Source organism: Pristiophorus japonicus, chromosome 7 (assembly GCF_044704955.1).
Source record: "Pristiophorus japonicus isolate sPriJap1 chromosome 7, sPriJap1.hap1, whole genome shotgun sequence".
NCBI lineage: Eukaryota > Metazoa > Chordata > Chondrichthyes > Pristiophoridae > Pristiophorus > Pristiophorus japonicus.
Genome location: NC_091983.1, coordinates 119,311,172 through 119,334,047, shown reverse-complemented (window position 1 = coordinate 119,334,047; position 22,876 = coordinate 119,311,172). Strand labels below are relative to the sequence as shown.

The window sequence follows — 22,876 nt, the reverse complement described above, 5'->3', positions numbered from 1 at the left end:
CCATTCACTGGTTCCCCTTTATCCACACTGTTCGTTACATCCTCAAAGAACTCCAGCAAGTTTGTCAAACATGATTCCCCCTTCATAAATCTATGCTATCACTTACAAAAGTGTCTTTGTTTAGAAATCACTGTAAAACACACACACCGAACCCAAGAACTTTTTAGAACATGATGGCCCATGTCATGCAGTCCTTGATGAGGGCAATGGCCGACATGCCCTGGGATATAGAGGGTAATATCAGTCGGGTTTCCTGTTTCCAGTGTACAGCACTGAAGGGAGGCCTGTGTTGGGTTTGGTTGTGGTGGGCTTTGTTGTCAAATAGTCTACCAAGATTCACTTTCTTGGCACACAAATAATGAATATGTAAATAATGGCCGTCTGGGTGATAACGACAATAACAACTTGTATTTATATAGCGCCTTTAACGTAGTGAAACGTCCCAAGATGCTTCACAGGAGTATTATGAGATAAAGAAAATTGACACGGCATCAGTGAGCTACCAGCACCTGTGGCATTGTCTGCCCTTTAATCAGTCATCAACTGCAAGAAAAGAAGAAATTGGAGTTAAAACTAAAGCAAGTAACCAAAGGAAGGCTGAGTTGAGGGAGCCGGGCTGCCCAATGTTGTCCTGAGCTGGCACGGGACTGGAACCTTGACCGGGGACGCTCGCTGTCATTGTTACGTCGCGGGTCCGCGAGCTCGCGCGCAGGCGCAGATGAGCGTAAACTGGCGGCGGCACGGGTACTGCGGCTGATAGCGGTAACGGTCTGCTGGTGCCGACGGCCAGAGCCAGGTCAACGGTCAACCCGCCGGCTCGAGAGGAGGATGTGATCGCGGCGAGTCGGTACGCAGCCCGGACACACGGGCCTGAGGCGGCGGCGGGAGTGACGCACCGTGTGCCGAGAGGTATAAGTGTTCGAGTGCGGGGCGGGGTGGTGGAGTGGGAGGGCCTTGGTCAGTCAGTCAGGGGCTCGGACCAAGCAGCTGCTGAAACGGATGGCCGGACAACAGTCGGCGGGGACTGTTGTTTCCCGACTGATGACCGACCACCTGCCCCGAGGGGCTCCTCCTAAATCGGGCACGGCCGCTGTCACTAGCACCGGTGGGAGTTACCCCGAGACTGCGATTGCCTCCCGCCCCGGGGCCACTGGAGCTCGCGTCTCACTGGGCCATGTGGAAACGTCCTGGGCTCAGGTGCAACATTATTTAAAGCTGCGAGCAAATTATAAAAAAAACACGCACAGATTTTAATACCAGTTTATCAGCTCTATTGGTTCTACTGAAGTCAAGTAGTTTTTGTTAACATTATTTATGATTGTTAAAGGGACGTAGATTTCCAATATATTAATCATGGTTTACATGATGTAAAGGATTATGACATGTTAAGCCATTTTAGAAGTTGCATTTCATTATTTTTGGAAGCATTTTAGTTTCAAACATACGTTGAACTTTTTATATTGGGGAACAGTGAGATTTAAGGTTGTCTCTTCTAAATGTGCAGCTGGCCCAGTGTATGGAAGCATTGTGCCATTGCAGCATTTTGCCACCCCACCAAATAAAAAGTAGCAGAGAAAAGACACAACAGATCCCGTTTGTTTATCGTGTCTTAAGTATTATTTATCTATTTATGTCCCAAGTGTATTGAACAGATCTATATTGATGCAGCATTGTTTGTGGAAACTGGTTGCGTAACCTATTTACAGAATTAAAAAAAAATTCCAATGACTACAATACTGAAATGATCAGAATTAAATATTGAGCTATGAGGAGTCCCAAACTAGGTTCATAATTAAAAAAAAATACATACTCTTTTAATTATTTTGTAACCTGTAAGACAAAGGTCCTCCACCAAACTGATCCTGCCACACAGCACTGCTTCCCGGTCATCAAAATCCCACGGTGCGGCCTTGGACAACGTGGACCATTTTCCATACCTTGGGAGCTGACTATCAGCAAGGGCAGACATCGACGATGAGGTCCAACACTACCTCCAGTTCGCCAGCGCAGCCTTCGGTCGCCTGAGGAAGAGAGACTTCAAAAACCATGACCTTAAATCTGGCACCAAGCTTATGGTCTACATCATCATCGTAGGCAGTCCCTCGGAATCGAGGAAGACTTGCTTCCACTCTAAAAATGAGTCCTTAAATGGCTGAAGTCCAATACGAGAACCACAGTCCCTGTCACGGGTGGGACAGATAATCTTTGAGGGAAAGGGTGGGTGGGATTAGTTTGCCGCACGCCCTTTCCACTACCTGCGCTTGATTTCTGCATGATCTCGGCGATGAGACTCGAGGTGCTCAGCGCCCTCCCGGATGCACTTCCTCCACTTAGGGCGGTCTTTGGCCAGGAGGGGGGTGGGGAGGAGGAAGGGGGCGTGGTGGTGGAAGGAGGGGGAGGAGGTGGGATGGGTGGGAAGAGGAGGGGGGTGGAGGAGGATAGTGGAGGGGGTGGGAGGTGGAGAGGGTGGGGGAGGAGGGTGGTGGAGGTGGTGGAGGGGAAGTGGTGAAGGAGGAGAGGGGTGGCGGTGATGAAGGAGGTTGGGGGGGAGGAGGTGGGCACAGAGATTGAAGAGGGGGGAGGAGGAGGAGGGTGATGGAGGAGGAGGAGGAGGGTGATGGAGGAGGAGGAGGAGGAGGGTGATGGAGGAGGAGGAGGAGGAGGAGGAGGAGGAGAGCCGGGGAGGAGCAGGAAGAAATTAATCGTCACCTGTTACAGACGAAGGTGCTTGCCCAGGCTTCAGAACTGCAAGTTAGCTGCTGTTTTAGAGTGTGTGGCATTGGTAAAATGATTGGTCTTCTTCAAAGTTTATATTTGCAAAATTAGCTCTAAAACTTCAAGAATGTGAAAGAAAAATTGAGTTCAGAACAGACTAAGCTGCAAAATTTTGGTTCATTTTCAGCATTGCTGAGAAAGGAAAACTTCGTAATATAGTCGGACTCATTTCCTTTGATTTTTAAAATAATGCATTCTTTCTCATGATGCCCTTGAGAAGGTGGTGGTGAGCTGCCTTCTTGAACCGATGCAGTTCATGTGGTGAAGGCACTTCCACAGTGCTGTTGGGTAGGGAGTTCCAGGATTTTGACCCAGCGATGATGAAGGAACGGCGATATGTGATGATCTGTGACTCGGAGGGGAACTCTGAGGTAATGGCATTCCCATGCGCCTGCTGCCCTTATCCTTCTAGGTGGCAGAGGTCACGGGTTTGGGAGCTGGTGTTGAAGAAGCCTTGCCAAGTTGCTGCAGTGCATCTTGTCGATGGTACACACTTCAGCAACATTGCACTGGTGGTGGAGAGAGTGAAGCTTAAAATGGTGGATGGGATGCCGATCAAGCGGGCTGCTTTGTCCTGTTGAGCTTCTTGAGTGTTGTTGAAGCTACACTCATCCAGGCAAGTGGAGAGTATTCCATCACACCCCTGACTTGTGCCTTGTAGATGGTAGATGGTCTGCACGGCCCCCGGCCTGCGAGCACCATCGGAGCAGGCCGGGGAACGGAAGGAGCTGTGTGGCAGCATACCACTCCAGGGAGTAGCATGTGCTGGAGCAGGAGAGCAACAGCAGTGAAGAGGGAGGTCACCAAGGTCCAGGTTGGTGATTGGAGACTGGGCAGATACAGCAGGAGCGGCGAAAGATTGTAGAGCGACGTGATCGGGGCCAAGGTGAGGAGAGGCGAGGGTCCAGGGGCAGCACGGGCCAGCCCACACTGATATGTGTCTGCACTAGGTCCGTGCAGCAGAGCTGGTCTCCAGTCATCTTGGTTAATCCTTGCTACTGGACCAAGACCTAGCTCTGTCAAGCCCGTGTGATGGCTGGTGTGCAACGGTCACCACATGTTAAAAAAAATCCATGCACAGGCATCTTCCACCTTTGGTTCGGGACCTGGAGTTTTAGGTCATAGAAACATAGAAAATAGGTGCAGGAGTAGGCCATTCGCCCCTTCGAGCCTGCAACACCATTCAATATGATCATGACTGATCATGCAACATTAGTACCCCATTCCTGCTTTCTCTTTATACCCCTTGATCCCTTTAGCCGTAAGGGCCACATCTAACTTCCTTTTGAATATATCTAACGAACTGGCCTCAACAACTTTCTGTGCTAGAGAATTCCACAGGTTCACAATTCACTGAGTGAAGAAGTTTCTCCTGATCTCGGTCTTAAATGGCTTACCCCTTATCCTTAGACTGTGACCCCTGGTTCTGGACTTCCCCAACATCGGGAACATTCTTCCTGTATCTAACCTGTCCAATCCCGTCAGAATTTTAGATGTTTTTATGAGATCCCCTCTCATTCTTCTAAATTTCAGTAAATATAAACCTAGTCGATCCAGTCTTTCTTCATATGTCAGTCCTGCCATCCCGGGAATCAGTCTGGTGAACCTTCGCTGCACTCCCTCAATAGCAAGAATGTCCTTCCTCCGATTGGGAGACCAAAACTGCACACAATACTCAAGGTGTGGTCTCACCAAGGCCCTGTACAACTGCAGTAAGGCCTCCCTGCTCCGATACTCAAATCCCCTTGCTATGAAGACCAGCATGCCATTTGCTTTCTTTGCTGCCTGCTGTACTTGCATGCCCATCTTCAATGACTGATGTACCATGACACCCAGGTCTCGTTGCACCTTCCCTTTTACTAATCTGTCACCATTCAGATAATATTCTGCCTTTCTGTTTTTGCCACCAAAGTGAATAACCTCACACTTAGCCACATTATACTGCATCTGCCATGCATTTGCCCATTCACCTAACCTGTCCAAGTCCCCCTGCAGCCTGCTAGCATCCTCCTCGCAGCTCGCACTGCCGCCCAGCTTAGTGTCATCTGCAAACTTCGAGATATTACATTCAATTCCTTCGTCTAAATCATTAATGTATATTGTAAATAGCTGGGGTGCAAGCATTGAACCCTGCGGCACCCCACTAGTCACTGCCTGCCATTCTGAAAAGGACCCGTTTATTCCTACTCTTAGCTTCCTGTCTGCCAACCAGTTCTCTATCCACGTCAATACGTTACCCCCAATACCATGTGCCTTAATTTTGCACACGAATCTCCTGTGTGGGACCTTGTCAAAAGCCTTTTGAAAGTCCAAATACACCACATCCAATGGTTCTCTCTTACCCACTCTACTAGTTACATCCTCAAAATATTGTAGAAGACTTGTCGAGCATGATTTCCCTTTCATAAATCCATGCTGACTTGGACCGATTCTGTCACTGCTTTCCAAATGTGCAGCTATTACATCTTTAATAATTGATTCCAACATTTTACCCACCACCGATGTCATAACCAGTCTATAATTCCCTGTTTTCTCTCTTCTTTTTTTAAAAAGTGGGGTTACATTAGCTACCCTCCAAGCTACAGGAACTGAACCAGAGTTTATAGAATGTTGGAAAATGACCACCAATGCATCCACTATTTCTAGGGCCACTTCCTTAAGTACTCTGGGATGCAGACTATCAGGCCCTGGGGATTTATCGGACTTCAGTCCCTTCACTTTCCCCAACACCATTTCCCGACTAACAAGGATTTCCCTCAGTTCCCCCTTCTCGGTAGACCCCCGGTCCCCTAGTAATTTTGGGAGGTTATTCGTGTCTTCCTTAGTGAAGACAGAACCAAATTATTTGTTCAGTTGGTCTGCCATTTCCTTGTTCCCCATTATGAATTCATCTGATTCTGATGGCAAGGGACCTACATTGAGTCTTCACTAATCTTTTTCTCTTCACAGATCTATAGAAGCTTTTGAAGTCAGTTTTTCTGTTCACTGCAAGCTTGCCCTCATACTCTATTTTCCCCCTCCTAATTAAACCCTTTTTCCTCCTCTGCTGAATTCTAAATTTCTCCCAGTCCTCAGGTTTGCTGCTTTTTCTGGCCAATTTATTGAAGCACCTGTGAATCTTTTGGCGTGGAAGCAAGTCATTCTTGATTCGAGGGACTGCCTATGATGATGATGATGATGAAGATGGTGGAAAGGTTTCGGGGAGTCGGGAGTTTAGCCAATCGTTGCAGAATATCCAGCCTCTGACCTGCTCTTGTAGCCACAGTATTTATGTGGCTGGTTTTTGGCCAATGGTAACCCCAAGATGTTGATGGTGGGAATTCAATGATGGTAATGCCATTGAATGTCAATGGGAGGTGGTTATACTTTCTCTTGTTGGAGATACTTAAGTGGCAAGTAACATTCAAGCCACACATCAGCACAAGCTTGGATGTTGTCTATAAACTCTTTTAGAGTCTACCTGTGAAAACATAAAACAATAACGGTGCCACCCAACCTGGGTGACACTCCAGACATTTACAAGGCCCTTTTTTTCCCCCCCTTTTTTTTTTTTTGTGTTTTTCTTTTTTTGGTTTTTTTTTTTTGGGCACTAAAATCACAATTTTTCCCCAGTGCCCCCTATAAAAGGGAAGGGGACACTAAAAGCACCGGCAATTAAAACAAATTAACTTTAAAACGTAAAATCAAATTAAAATTTGGTTGCCGGGCGTGATGATGCACTCCAGTCCCTCCGGTGCCCACCTCTCGCGGAAGGCCGCGAGCGTACCGGTGGACACCGCGTGCTCCATCTCCAAGGACACCCTGGACCGGATGTAAGAGCGGAAGAGAGGCAGGCAGTCAGGTTGAACGACCCCCTCGACCGCCCGCTGCCTGGACCGGCTGATGGCACCCTTGGCCGTGCCCAGGAGCAGTCCTACGAGGAGGCCCTCGGACCTACCTGCTCCCCTCCGCACAGGGTGCCCAAAGATCAGGAGAGTGGGACTGAAGTGCAGCCAGAATTTCAGGAGCAGCCCCTTCAAATAGTGGAACAGGGGCTGCAACCTTGTGCATTCAATAAAAACATGGAACACGGACTCCTCCAGACCGCAGAAATTGCAGGCGGCCTGGGAGTCCGTGAACCGGCTTAAAAATTTGTTGCACGGCACTGCTCCGTGCACCACCCTCCAGGCCAAGTCCCCGATGAATAGTGGGAGGACCCCTGCGTAGAGTGCCCTCCATCGGGGACCCCCGCCTCCTCCGGACGGCAAGATGGTGCGCCATGGCGTGTCCGGACGGCTGGCGAGGATGGCAAAGTTGAGGGTGTGCAGGAGCAGCCCGTACAGGAAACCCCTCCGCGCGGAACTGAAAGGCACGGAGGGGATTTCCCCGAGGCGGCTCAAGTTGTGAGGCGCCGGCCCCCGAGGGAGGTTCCGGGGTTTGGCGCCAATGAGGAATTCCGTCCGGACGGGGGTCAGTTCGGACGGGATCTCCCCACGTGCTTGAGCCTCCTCGATACACCTAACGGAGTCAGGGCCCAGAGCTGTTTTTAGCGACTCGATGGCATCGGCCGCGCGGCGGACGTTTGGATGTTGTCTATATCTGAGTATTTGTGAATGCACCTGAACACTGCAATCAACACTGCATTTTTGGCCTTATGATGGAGGGAAGGTCATTGATGAAGCAGCTGAAGATGGTTGGGCCTAGGACACAGCCCATAGGAATTCCTGCAGCGATGTCCTGGGCTGAATTGGAGGAATATTTGTTGGACAGTTTGTTTCCAATTAATTAACGACTGTTTCCAAAGTTCTGCTGCAACAGAACCTGTAGGAATGCTAAATTTAACCCTTGTGGACAATAATTTGTGCTGTGAAGTGTTGATGTGATGATGCTAGTGATTGCATTTTTGTATGCATAGTAATCATAGATTTTAATAGTCTGGTCCAAAGTGTGGTGTATTTCTTTTCAGAGCAGATCATATATGGTATGGTGGAGTAGTGGCTATGTTACTGGGCTAGTAATCCAGCGGTCAGGACTAATAATCCAGAGAAGGAGTGTTCAAATCCCACTTAAATTTTGTTGGGTGGCAGTGTGAGCTGCGAGGAGGATGCTATGAGGCTGCAGAGCGACTTGGATAGGTTAGGTGAGTGGGCAAATGCATGGCAGATGAAGTATAATGTGGATAAATGTGAGGTTATCCACTTTGGTGGTGAAAACAGAGAGACAGACTATTATCTGAATGGTGACAGATTAGGAAAAGGGGAGGTGCAACGAGACCTGGGTGTCATGGTACATCAGTCATTGAAGGTTGGCATGCAGGTACAGCAGGCGGTTAAGAAAGCAAATGGCATATTGGCCTTCATAGCGAGGGGATTTGAGTACAGGGGCAGGGAGGTGTTACTACAGTTGTACAGGGCCTTGGTGAGGCCACACCTGGAGTATTGTGTACAGTTTTGGTCTCCTAACTTGAGGAAGGACATTCTTGCTATTGAGGGAGTGCAGCGAAGGTTCACCAGACTGATTCCCGGGATGGCGGGACTGACCTATCAAGAAAGACTGGATCAACTGGGCTTGTATTCACTGGAGTTCAGAAGAATGAGAGGGGACCTCATAGAAATGTTTAAAATTCTGATGGGTTTAGACAGGTTAGATGCAGGAAGAATGTTCCCAATGTTGGGGAAGTCCAGAACCAAGGGTCACAGTCTAAGGATAAGGGGTAAGCCATTTAGGACCGAGATGAGGAGAAACTTCTTCACCCAGAGAGTGGTGAACCTGTGGAATTCTCTACCACAGAAAGTTGTTGAGGCCAATTCACTAAATATATTCAAAAGGGTGTTAGATGAAGTCCTTACTACTAGGGGGATCAAGGGGTATGGCGAGAAAGCAGGAATGGGGTATTGAAGTTGCATGTTCAGCCATGAACTTATTGAATGGTGGTGCAGGCTAAAAGGGCTGAATGGCCTACTCGTGCACCTATTTTCTATGTTTGTATGAATCCTGTGTAAATATCCAATGTGCAATTTCCTGCAGTTGTACTAATATTAGACCTGGGTCATATTAGCTTCTGCTATGGCAGAGCTCATAAGAAGCACATTTCCTCTTGGAGAGAGAGAGACTTGCTCCATTTATGGGAAATACTGTGCAACTATTGAAAAAGAAAAACTGTTTTAAAAGCTTAATCTGTAACAGTAATTTTGTCATAACACCTGAGGAAAGATTGGTTGGAAGTCTGCTTGGTCCCATTCTCTATTTCATCTTCATCAGTGTCCTAGTTGCATTGTTAAAAGTCATGTTTTGTTTAATGATGTCAACATCAAAGAGTGGTTACCGTTTCACCTGAACCATTAGAGACCAAATCTTTTGGACATATTTGGAACAGAATATGGTGGACAAATAATAGTGTATCTTCAACAATGAAAAATACCATACTATAAGTCTTTAGAAGATAATGAGCACTATATTATTGTCCATCCATATCCACGCCTTTAGGGTTGCAAGCTTTCCTTGACTTGCTAATCATATCTGACCTGTGCTTAAATGAGTTATGAAGATGTCTAGAAAAAGTGTTAAAAGAAAGCTTAGCCATCCTTCTCACAGTAAAGCCTATATCTGCCAGTTGATAGCCTATCCTAGTCTTTTGTGGCAGGCTACATCAAAGCTCCTTTTTTGCTTCTGGACCTAAGCTGTGCAAATTTTTGAACTTCATGAATATGGCCTCCATCCTATGACCCATTCTTCCACATTGGAGAGATACAGCTGCGGTGTTGTTTCTCCACAACACAAGATCCGAGTGTTTTAAGCCATACCTTCATGCAACGACACAATTTGCTGTGATGATACCTGTACTTCAATCCAGAGAGCCTGCACAAGTTATCAGCAACAAAACTTACTATATTTACTCTGCTGCCTGTGGCACATTCTCCCAGACAGTGTTAACTTGGAACAGAAAGAAAGAAAGAGACTTGCATTTATATAATGCCTTTCATGACCTCCAAACGTCCCAAAGTGCTTTACAGCCAATGAAATACCTTTTGAAGTGTAGTCACTGTTGTTGTTATGTAGGAAATGTGGCAGCCAATTTGCGCACAGCAAGCTCCCACAAACAACAATGTGACAATGACCAGATAATCTGCTTTTTTCTAATTGATGTTGGTTGAGGGACAGTTGACACCTTGACATAGTGGGGTAGAAATTCCGACTTCCCGGGCCTGTACAAAGTTTCTACGGACCTGGGAAGGCAATGGAAAAGCTTGACAGATCGTAGACATCTCGGGAGCGAAGACATTTCTTGGGCAAGCTTGCAGGATTTACGCATATCTTGCCCAGCAAATGTCCTCAAAAATCTTGCACCTGATAAAAGCAGGCGCATAGCCTACTTTTACAGACGCAAGCGTTTTAAAACATACAAAAAATATTCTGGAGGTATATCTGGGTAGTTGGCCAGGCAATTAACATGTAAATACACTGGATCGTGGCTATCTTAAAAAAAACTTTTTTAAAAATCGGGAAAATATTTTATTTCTATAAGACATTTTAATTTCAATTAATTTTAAATGTGTGGTCTGTTTTATTTTTTAGTATTTTGTGTGTTTGGTTTTGTTCCCATTAATAGCACTGAGAACTTGTAGATACGCGAGTCTCAGTGCTATTAACGGGAACCTGTGAAATACTTATCTGATTGGCTGATCAGTCACATGTGACTGCATCTTCTGCGTGGGAACCCTCCGGACGGGAGCGTGCTTCGCAGCGCAGGAAGAGAAGGCCTCTGCACCGGAATCCAGGGCGCCTCCTCGACCACCAGGTAGATTCGTAAAAATTCGCCGGCGAGGAGGCAGAGGAAGGTGTAATATATGATGGGGTGTTAAAAATCCATTTCCTGTTCACATCTATTCCATAAGGGTTGCACTCTCTTTTGGCTTGGTAAGTGTATCTGATCTATGCTGAAATCATAGATTCATAGAAATTTTACAGCATGGAAGGAGGCCATTTCGGCCCATCGTGTCCGTCCGTGTTGGGTGCGTTATGAAGATGACATAGAAACATAGAAAATAGGTGCAGGAGTAGGCCATTCGGCCCTTCTAGCCTGCACCGCCATTCAATGAGTTCATGGCTGAACATGCAACTTCAGTTCCCCATTCCTGCTTTCTCACCATACCCCTTGATTCCCCTAGTAGTAAGAACTTCATCTAACTCCTTTTTGAATATATTTAGTGAATTGGCCTCAACAACTTTCTGTGGTAGAGAATTCCACAGGTTCACCACTCTCTGGGTGAAGAAATTCCTCCTCATCTCGGTCCTAAATGGCTTCCCCCTTATCCTTAGACTGTGTCCCCTGGTTCTGGACTTCCCCAACATTGGGAACATTCTTCCTGCATCTAATCTGTCTAACCCCGTCAGAATTTTAAACGTTTCTATGAGGTCCCCTCTCATTCTTCTGAATACAAGCCCAGTTGATCCAGTTTTTCTTGATGGGTCAGTCCCGCCATCCCGGGAATCAGTCTGGTGAACCTTCGCTGCACTCCCTCAATAGCAAGAATGTCCTTCCTCAGGTTAGGAGACCAAAACTGTACACAATACTCCAGGTGTGGCCTCACCAAGGCCCTGTACAATTGTAGCAACACCTCCCTGCCCCTGTACTCAAATCCCCTCACTATGAAGGCCAACATGCCATTTGCTTTCTTAACCGCCTGCTGTACCTGCATGCCAACCTTCAATGACTGATGTACCATGACACCCAGGTCTCTTTGCACCTCCCCTTTTCCTAATCTGTCACCATTCAGATAATAGTCTGTCTCTCCGTTTTTACCACCAAAGTGGATAACCTCACATTTATCCACATTATACTTCATCTGCCATGCATTTGCCCACTCACCTAACCTATCCAAGTCGCTCTGCAGCCTCATAGCATCCTCCTCGCAGCTCACACTGCCACCCAACTTAGTGTCATCCGCAAATTTGGAGATACTACATTTAATCCCCTCGTCTAAATCATTAATGTACAGTGTAAACAGCTGGGGCCCCAGCACAGAACCTTGCGGTACCCCACTAGTCACTGCCTGCCATTCTGAAAAGTCCCCATTTACTCCTACTCTTTGCTTCCTGTCTGACAACCAGTTCTCAATCCATGTCAGCACACTACCCCCAATCCCATGTGCTTTAACTTTGCACATTAATCTCTTGTGTGGGACCTTGTCGAAAGCCTTCTGAAAGTCCAAATATACCACATCAACTGGTTCTCCCTTGTCCACTCTACTGGAAACATCCTCAAAAAATTCCAGAAGATTTGTCAAGCATGATTTCCCTTTCACAAATCCATGCTGACTTGGACCTATCATATCACCTCTTTCCAAATGCACTGCTATGACATCCTTAATAATTGATTCCATCATTTTACCCACTACCGATGTCAGGCTGACCGGTCTATAATTCCCTGTTTTCTCTCTCCCTCCTTTTTTTAAAAAGTGGGGTTACATTGGCTACCCTCCACTCCATAGGAACTGATCCAGAGTCAATGGAATGTTGGACAATGACTGTCAATGCATCCACTATTTCCAAGGCCACCTCCTTAAGTACTCTGGGATGCAGTCCATCAGGCCCTGGGGATTTATCGGCCTTCAATCCCATCAATTTCCCCAACACAATTTCCCGACTAATAAGGATTTCCCTCAGTTCCTCCTCCTTACTAGACCCTCCGACCCCTTTTATATCCGGAAGGTTGTTTGTGTCCTCCTCAGTGAATACCGAACCAAAGTACTTGTTCAATTGGTCCGCCATTTCTTTGTTCCCCGTTATGACTTCCCCTGATTCTGACTGCAGGGGACCTACGTTTGTCTTTACTAACCTTTTTCTCTCTACATATCTATAGAAACTTTTGCAATCCGTCTTAATGTTCCCTGCAAGCTTCTTCTCGTACTCCATTTTCCCTGCCCTAATCAAACCCTTTGTCCTCCTCTGCTGAGTTCTAAATTTCTCCCAGTCCCCGGGTTCGCTGCTATTTCTGGCCTATTTGTATGCCACTTCCTTGGCTTTAATACTATCCCTGATTTCCCTTGATAGCCACGGTTGAGCCACCTTCCCTTTCTTATTTTTACGCCAGACAGGAATGTACAATTGTTGTAGTTCATCCATGCGGTCTCTAAATGTCTGCCATTGCCCATCCACAGTCAACCCCTTCAGTATCATTCGCCAATCTATCCTAGCCAATTCACGCCTCATACCTTCAAAGTTACCCTTCTTTAAGTTCTGGACCATGGTCTCTGAATTAACTGTTTCATTCTCCATCCTAATGCAGAATTCCACCATATTATGGTCACTCTTCTCCAAAGGGCCTCGCACAATGAGATTGCTAATTAATCCTCTCTCATTACACAACACCCAGTCTAAGATGGCCTCCCCCCTAGTTGGTTCCTCGACATATTGGTCTAAAAAACCATCCCTTATGCACTCCAGGAAATCCTCCTCCACCGTATTGCTTCCAGTTTGGTTAACCCAATCTATGTGCATATAACTGCTGCACCTTTATTGCACGCACCCCTAATTTCATGTTTGATGCCCTCCCCAACATCACTACTACTGTTTGGAGGTCTGTACACAACTCCCACTAACGTTTTTTGCCCTTTGGTATTCTGCAGCTCTACCCATATAGATTCCACATCATCCAAGCTAATGTCCTTCCGAACTATTGCCTTAATTTGCTCCTTAACCAGCAATGCTACCCCACCTCCTTTTCCTTTTATTCTATCTTTCCTGAATGTTGAATACCCCTGGATGTTGAGTTCCCAGCCCTGATCATCCTGGAGCCACGTCTCCGTAATCCCAATCACATCATATTTGTTAACATCTATTTGCACAGTTAATTCATCCACCTTATTGCGGATACTCCTTGCATTAAGACACAAAGCCTTCAGGCTTGTTCTTTTAACACCCTTTGTCCTTTTAGAATTTTGCTGTACAGTGGCCCTTTTTGTTCTTTGCCTTGGGTTTCTCTGCCCTCCACTTTTCCTCATCTCCTTTCTGTCTTTTGCTTTTGCCTTTTTGTTTCCCTCTGTCTCCCTGCATTGGTTCCCATCCCCCTGCCATATTAGTTTAAATCCTCCCCAACAGCACTAGCAAACACTCCCCCTTGGACATTGGTTCCGGTCCTGCCCAGGTGCAGACCGTCCGGTTTGTACTGGTCCCACCTCCCCCAGAACCGGTTCCAATGCCCCAGGAATTTGAATCCCTCCCTGCTGCACCACTGCTCAAGACATAAGCATGCTGGCTCAGGCATCAGGGCTGCAAGTTAGCTGCTGTTTGAGTGTGTGCCATTGGTAAAATGATCGTCCCTGTTCAAACTTTATATTGGCAAAGTTTTCATAAAAACATACTTCAAGAATGTCAAAGCAAAGTTGAGCTCAGCACTGACTAAACTGCAAATCTCTGGTTCATTCTCAACTTTGAGCAAGCAATGGAAAACTCCATAACATAGTAAGATCCATTCTATTTAATTATCCCAGTTTAATTTCTTCAGGTCTTTCTATAACAGCTGCCACTCGCATATAACTGGTGAGACATCTGTCTCTATTAGTTATTTCCTGATCCACTCCAACAAGCATCACTGATTTTTCAGTATCGTCCGTGCTATCTTTCACCCTCGAAATATGACACTCGCATCTTGCATGTGCTTTATGTCACTATAATTAACAATCAACAATTTTATGTATTTTATTTGTGTTTGGAGTTGGAAGCTGCTGATATTTTTTCACTTAATTCAGAATGCTTGTTGGACTGCTCTGCAATTAAGACCATTAGTCCTGAAGAGATCCTTGCATGTTGCACTCTGAATTGCTTTTATATTGGGCTTAGTGGAATCTTGATGACCTGGTTTCTGACATGCAGGTGTCACATCTTGGGTGCTCACGATACTAACATCCCACTAAACATAATACAGCAACTATCTGCTTTCATTGGTCTTGTGTCATTGGGAACTGAAGTAAAGTGACTTTGACAAAGTTAAAGTTCAGTTACACTACTTATCTTCAATTAGTACAATGTGAAAATTGCTTCACATCAACACAATCTTAAAAAAAATATTGGCAGTGGCATCAGAGGGTATTGCAGAACCTTAAAAACATGTGACTGGAGTTCTTGAGTAAAGTTCATCTACAAGAAAACAATAAGTACCTACTATTATTCTGTTTGTGAAACAGTCTTTGAATCACAAGATTGTATCATTACAGGCACTATTTCTATGTGGATGACAAGAAACCTGGAAGCAAAAGCAATTTACTGCACAGTACGGAAAAAAGAAATAAGCTGCTTTCAAATATTCTTAACATGGAGACTAAAGAGTTGAAAAAAGAAAGAAGACCAGGTTATTTTGCCAGGTAAAATCATTCACATTTATCTGTTGTATACTGTGAAATTTGTTGTACACAGTACTTGGGTTTAATGTTATTTGTTGCAAAGGATTTAAAACAGAAACAAAATATTGTGGGGAAAAAATCTACAGAATAAAAGTGCTTGTGTGTTAGGAGCATTACATGTTTTCACTGCTTTGAAGTGAATTAAATTGAGATGGGATAAGCTTGTTAATCACTATCTAGAGTAGGTATGGAACATAGTAAATACTGTACTTTTTATATAAATGTAAATTATTTCTCTGAGAAAGGAGACGGGTAGTTTAATGCAGTGACAAATGAGTTGTCTGTTATTTTGTGGAGGGAATAACGGTTTTGGAGATTGCAAGATTTTTCCTAGGTCATACTGAATTTTATGAAGTGTGCCCTTATCAGTGCCTCAAATGTGCCTTAACCCCAACCTTTCAAGAGCTTGCTCACGCTGTCAATGTGATTTTTTTTTTGCCTTCCCAGCTATGCTGAGAGTAATTGTCTTTTTATTTGCAGAGGAGATAGTTTGGGTTGGATTTTTGAAGGGGTGATGATGGCAGATTTGAAGACGAGGGAGACAGAATCATTAACAATATCAGCTAAATGGGGGCCAGGAAGGGAAGTTGGGTGGTCAACAGTTTTGTGGGAATAGGGTTGAGGGAACAAGAGGTAGATCTCATGGACAAATTGAGCTCAGAGAGGGCATAAGGGGAGATGGGAGAGAAACTAGAGAAAGCTGAGCGTTCAGGACTAGGGCAGGCCACCACTCTTTTCCATGATTCATCACCAGTAATTTAATTTCCAATTATTTGGACGGTGCTGAAATTTCTGCTTGGTGGGTGTGATCTCTGCTCTGTTGGGCAGGGTGCGGTGGGGTGGGGGTGATAGAAGAGACTGTTGCAATCTGTGCTCTGGGTAAGTTGGGGGGGGGGGTGGAAATCACGCTCTGTGGGAGATGATCGTCATTATTTGTGCTCAGTGATGGAGGAGGGCGGGGGGACTCGGTTATCTATATTCAGTTTGACATGGTTTTGCAATCTTTTGTGCATATGCTGGGGGTAAACATTTATGTGCTTATTGGGGATTGGAGTAAGTCTGGGTGATGTTTTTCCCCTCGTTTATTCCTCCCATCCTTGCTCTCTTGATGTGCCATATAACACTTATTTTGTTTACGGATATTCAACAATTACTTGCATGATTTTATGCTTCTACTCGAGCTTTTATCCTGCCTTCCACAAATGCTCATCGGCACTGGAAATACAAATTCTGAGCCTTTAAAGGCTAAGGTTTGCTTTCGGCAGATCCGGATCTTTGAGAAGCATTGGGAGTTGGTTTGTGACCGTCCTGATGTTTCAACTCGTGCTGTGCTCAACTGGACATATCCTGGGTTACCAAAACCTTGATTTTTATTCTCTCTGAGGAGGACAGTGGGATGATTGAGTTCAGTAAAGGGCTCTAAGGTAATGTTAGCTGCAGCCCATTCTAATCAATTAGTCATGTAACACTGCATACACAACATTACCTACCGGCATCATACCTTTAGAATCTTGAGGTCACTCAACAGATAGCTCCTGTAACTGAGGATTAGAAGATAGCGAATAATGTCCTGCTGTTCACAAAAGTAAGACATCAACCCAGAAATTAGATCAGTTGAGCCTAAAATTAGTTGTCAGGAACGTGCTGGAGCATTCTAAGACCTGCTATCAATTAGCATTTGGAAAACGAAGGACATCAAGATTAATATTTAATAGCAAAAGGTTATGTATCACAATTCTTTTGAAATTCCTTGAGGCAAATAAATTGTTGAATCAAAAAAAATGCAGCACAGAAGGAGGCTGTTTGGCCAAATATTCTTGTGCTGGTACTAGCACTTCTACTAGAACTGTCTACTTTAATGCCATTTCCATGCTCTTTCAAGCACTAATACAATTCCCTTTTAAATGTGTTGTAGTTTTTGCCTAAATAATCACTTTTTAATAGTAAAGCATTCCTTTTCATAACCCTCTGTATAAAAGCATTTCTTCTCATTTGCCTCTTCAATCTTCTAGTTATAATACTGAGTTTGTGCTCTTGTTACTGATTCACCAACTTATGAAACAATCTTTTATATTCATAATTTCAACATCCCTCCTATAATCTTCCCCAGAACTGCGTACACTACTGTGTACAATACCATGTACAAGTTCAACATCGCCTCCTTGATTTTGTATTTACAAAAGAGAGGAAACTCTTTCTTTACTATTGCAGTACCAACAACTTGCATTTATATAGCACCTTTTATGTAAAGAATGTTCCAAGCCCCTTTACAGATAGGGGTATGGAAAACGTACAATGAGCCAGGGAAGCAGAGATTATGAAGAGTGACCTCTTGGTCAAAGATGAGGCATCATCTTTGAGGTGTCGATGAGTTTTTTTCCCAGATGAAAAGTAGCAGAGCTTAAGGAGGGAATTCAAGAGATGGACCCAACAGGCTGAAGGTCTGTCACCAATGGCAGGCAAAATGAGGGGTGCAAATACACAAGAGGCTGGAGTCATAGAAACGGAGTGTTCTTATGTGGGATAAGGGTGTGGGATAGGGTTAGGTCATGGAGGAGTTTAATGATTTTAAATTTGAGGTGGAGGACCAAGTGGTCCCATTTCTCTCGGATCAAAAATTGTGATCAGCATGGTAGATACATCTGTTCCATGGGCAGCTTAGAAACATTGCATTTGTGCTGATTTATTGAATAAGAAATAACTGTCTATGAAATATGTAAAGTACTGCATTTATGTTAATTCATAATTTAGTAAAACAACACTGTTGCACTGTTCCCAGATTCACCATTTCCATATTATCTTTGTGTGCTGAGCTTTTAACAACAAAAAGATACTTAAATCTATATAGAAATATTTTTGGTGAACTGTTGAAAGCTGATTTGCATTGACAACAGAGCCAAACAATAGGGTAATGGTTTTTGTTGGTGAGGGTTGGGGGGAGCCTAAAATGGAACAGAAGCAGAAGAAATATTAATTGATTGGAATGGGATGTGTGCAAAAGAAAAGCATGACGAGAGTAAATGGGAAGAGATAACAATAAATTACTATTTTTAATGTCACAACACTAGACCTGTTTGATGTTTGCAAGAAATTTCAGTTCTTTTGAACAATTCCACTTGTAGAATTTTGAGGATCCAATTGGACATAGAAACATAGAAAATAGGTGCAGGAGTAGGCCATTCGACCCTTCGAGCCTGCACCGCCATTCAATAAGATCATGGCTGATCATTCCCTCAGTACCCATTTCCTGCTTTCTCTCCATGGCCCTTGATCCCCTTAGCCGTAAGAACATAATAAGAACATAAGAATTAGGAACAGGAGTAGGCCATCCAGCCCCTCGAGCCTGCTCCGCCATTCAACAAGATCATGGCTGATCTGGCCGTGGACTCAGCTCCACTTACCCGCCCGCTCCCCATAACCCTTAATTCCTTTATTGGTTAAAAATCTATCCATCTGTGATTTGAATACATTCAATGAGCTAGCCTCAACTTCTTCCTTGGGCAGAGAATTCCACAGATTCACAACCCTCTGGGAGAAGAAATTGCCTCTCGACTCGGTTTTAAATTGGCTCCCCTGTATTTTGAGGCTGTGCCCCCTAGTTCTAGTCTCCCTGACCAGTGGAAACAACCTCTCTGCCTCTATCTTGTCTATCCCGTTCATTATTTTAAATGTTTCTATAAGATCACCCCTCATCCTTCTGAACTCCAATGAGTAAAGACCCAGTCTACTCAATCTATCATCATAAGGTAACCCCCTCATCTCCGGAATCAGCCTAGTGAATCATCTCTGTACCCCCTCCAAAGCTAGTATATCCTTCCTTAAGTAAGGTGACCAAAACTGCACGCAGTACTCCAGGTGCGGCCTCACCAATACCCTGTACAGTTGCAGCAGGACCTCCCTGCTTTTGTATTCCATCCCTCTCGCAATGAAGGCCAACATTCCATTTGCCTTCCTGATTACCTGCTGCACCTGCAAACTAACTTTTTGGGATTCATGCACAAGGACCCCCAGGTCCTTCTGCACCGCAGCATGTTGTAATTTCTCCCCATTCAAATAATATTCCCTTTTGCTGTTTTTTTTTTCCCCAAGGTGGATGACCTCACATTTTCCGACATTGTATTCCATCTGCCAAACCTTAGCCCACTCGCTTAACCTATCTAAATCTCTTTGCAGCCTCTCTGTGTCCTCTACACAACCCGCTTTCCCACTAATCTTTGTGTCATCTGCAAACTTTGTTACACTACACTCTGTCCCCTCTTCCAGGTCATCTATTTATATTGTAAACAGTTGTGGTCCCAGCACCGATCCCTGTGGCACACCACTGACCACCGATTTCCAACCTGAAAAGGACCCATTTATCCCGACTCTCTGCTTTCTGTTAGCCAGCCAATTCTCGATCCATGCTAATACATTTCCTCTGACTCCGCTTACCTTTATCTTCTGCAGTAACCTTTTGTGTGGCACCTTATCGAATGCCTTTTGGAAATCTAAATACACCACATCCATCGGTACACCTCTATCCACCATGCTCGTTATATCCTCAAAGAATTCCAGTAAATTAGTTAAATATGATTTCCCCTTCATGAATCCATGTTGCGTCTGCTTGATTGCACTATTCCTATCTAGATGTCCCGCTATTTCTTCCTTAATGATAGCTTCAAGCATTTTCCCCACTACAGATGTTAAACTAACTGGCCTATAGTTACCTGCCTTTTGTCTGCCCCCTTTTTTAAATAGAGGCGTTATATTAGCTGCTTTCTAATCCGATGGTACCTCCCCAGAGTCCAGTGAATTTTGGTAGATTATAACGAATGCATCTGCTATAACTTCCGCTATCTCTTTTAATACCCTGGGATGCATTTCATCAGGACCAGGGAACTTGTCTACCTTGAGTCCCATTAGCCTGTCCAGCACTACCTCCCTAGTGATAGTGATTGTCTCAAGGTCCTCCCCATATTCCCGTGACCAGCAATTTTTGGCATGGTTTTTGTGTCTTCCACTGTGAAGACCGAAGCAAAATAATTGTTTAAGGTCTCAGCCATTTCCACATTTCCCATTAGTAAATCCCCCTTCTCATCTTCTAAGGGACCAACATTTACTCTCGACACTCTTTTCCGTTTTATATATCGGTAAAAGCTTTTACTATCTGTTTTTATGTTTTGCGCAAGTTTACTTTCGTAATCTATCTTTCCTTTCTTTATTGCTTTCTTAGTCATTCTTTGCTGTCGTTTAAAATTTTCCCAATCTTCTAGTTTCTCACTGACCTTGGCCACCTTATATGCATTGGTTTTTAATTTGATACTCTCCTTTATTTCCTTGGTTATCCACGGCTGGTTATCCCTTTTCTTACTGCTCTTTTTCACTGGAATATATTTTTGTTGAGCACTATGAAAGAGCTCCTTAAAAGTCCTCCACTGTTCCTCAATTGTGCCACCGTTTAGTCTGTGTTCCCAGTCTACTTTAGCCAATTCTGCCCTCATCCCACTGTAGTTCCCTTTGTTTAAGCATAGTACGTTCGTTTGAGACATTACTTCCTCACCCTCAATCTGTATTACAAATTCAACCATACTGTGATCACTCATTCCGAGAGGATCTTTTACTAGGAGATCGTTTATTATTCCTGTCTCATTACACAGGACCAGATCTAAGATAGCTTGCTCCCTTGTAGGTTCTGTAACATACTGTTCTAAGAAACAATCCCGTATGCATTCTATGAATTCCTCCTCAAGGCTACCCCGTGCGATTTAATTTGACCAATCGATATATAGGTTAAAATCCCCCATGATTACTGCTGTTCCTTTTTTACATGCCTCCATTATTCCCTTGATTATTGTCCGCCCCACCGTGAAGTTATTATTTGGGGGCCTATAAACTACGCTCACCAGTGACTTTTTCCCCTTACTATCTCTAATCTCCACCCACAATGATTCAACATTTTGTTCATTAGAGCCAATATCGTCTCTCACAACTGTCCTGATATCATCCTTTATTAACAGAGCTACCCCATCTCCTTTCCCTTCTTGTCTATCTTTCCGAATTGACAGATACCCCTGTATGTTTAATTCCCAGTCTTGGCCACCCTGCAACCACGTTTCAGTAATGGCCATCAAATCATACCCATTTGTAATGATTTGTAATGGAATACTCGCTAATAAATGCAGCCTGTCTGAACCATTGACAATTCAATGTCTGCTTGTGACCTGCTATGCAGCAGGTGTGTCACATCTCTCTGGTGCTAGTTTTTTTATTTTGAATCTATTTTAAGCACCCCAAACACATTGGATTAGTTTGGTTGCCAATTGAGCTGATTCATTGTGGTGAAGCATCAAGATGATAACTGTCAAGAATAAAAATGAAGAGGAGGAGAAGCTGGTGTCAGTCGATCTGAAGACACCAATTTATTGCAAATCCTGTGGTTTGATACATACTCAGATTTATGGGAATATTCATATGTTTTAACACGCAACCACAAAGTAAGTTGATCCATAAGATTCAAAGGCAATAAATGGAGGGTGGGAGGGGAGGGGGGGGGGCTGGGTTGGTGAAAAGAGGTCCGAGAATAAATCAGGACTTGGATCAATCAGAGGGCAGTTGTACGTGATAGCAGCATGTTCCAGAGGTCAATGCTAGGATTATTATTGTTCACATTGCATTGCAAATTAATTAGAAATAGGTACACACAAAACTGGTACAAAGCTTGGAGAATTGCAAATAATGGGAACAAATAGACCAAATACAGAATGATCAGAATTAATGGTGCTGACAAGTCGCAAATGTTACTTAATGTAGAAAATTGCAAAGTAATGAGATTGGTGAGAACATATAATGAAAAGTACATTATGGGACCTGACAAGAGGAATCTGGGGGTACAGATGGGTAGCTTGTGTACTTTTAACTCCTTTCAAATCATTGGCAGTCCCTCGGAATCGAGGAAGACTCACTTCCACTCTTAAAATGAGTCCTTAGGTGGCTGAACAGTCCAATATGAGAACCACAGTCCCTGTCACAGGTGGGACAGATAGTCGTTGAGGGAAAGGGTGGGTGGGACAGGTTTGCTGCACACTCCTTCCGCTGCCTGCGCTTGTTTTTTGCATGCTCTCGCGATGAGACTCGAGGTGCTCAGTGCCCTCCCGGATGCACTTCTTCCACTTAGGGCAGTCTTTGGCCAGGGACTCCCAGGTGTCAGTGGGGATGCTGCACTTTTTCAGGGAGGCTTTGAGGGTGTGCCTGTAACGTTTCCTCTGCCCATCTTTGGCTCGTTTGCCGTGAAGGAGTTCCGAGTAGAGCGCTTGTTTTGGGAGTTTTGTGTCTGGCATGCGAACGATGTGGCCTGCTCAAGTGTGGTCAATGCTGGGGATGTTGGTCTGGTCGAGGACGCTAATGTTGGTGCGTCTGTCCTCCCAGGGGATTTTTAGGATCTTGTGGAGGCATCGTTGGTGGTATTTCTCTAGCGACTTGAGGTGTCTCTGAGCCATACAAGAGGGCGAGTATTACTACAGCCCTGTAAACCATGAGCTTGGTGGCAGTTTTGAGGACCTGGTCTTCAAACACTCTTTTTTCCTCAGGGGGCTGAAGGCTGCACTGGCGCACTGGAGGCAGTGTTGAATCTCGTCGTCAGTGTCTGCTCTTGTTAAGAGACTCCCGAGTTATGGGAAGTGGTCCACGTTGTCCAAGGTCGCACCGTGGATCTTAATGACTGGGGGAGACAGTGCTGTGCGGCG

The 22,876-nt window shown here is 44.7% G+C and overlaps 1 protein-coding gene across 6 annotated transcripts in view; it reads left to right on the top strand.

Moving 5' to 3' along the window:
* The first annotated feature begins 723 nt into the window (after nt 1-723).
* The window catches only part of LOC139267254 (nuclear receptor coactivator 7-like), a 177,021-nt gene continuing 154,868 nt past the window's right edge, over nt 724-22,876 (top strand). For all 6 annotated transcript variants that reach the window (XM_070885284.1, XM_070885282.1, XM_070885283.1 and 3 more), the window contains exons 1-2: nt 724-909; nt 14,970-15,116. In XM_070885284.1, the coding sequence (XP_070741385.1) occupies nt 15,067-15,116 (50 nt within the window). In that variant the 5' untranslated portion in view covers nt 724-909; nt 14,970-15,066. The remainder of the gene's footprint in view (nt 910-14,969; nt 15,117-22,876) is intronic.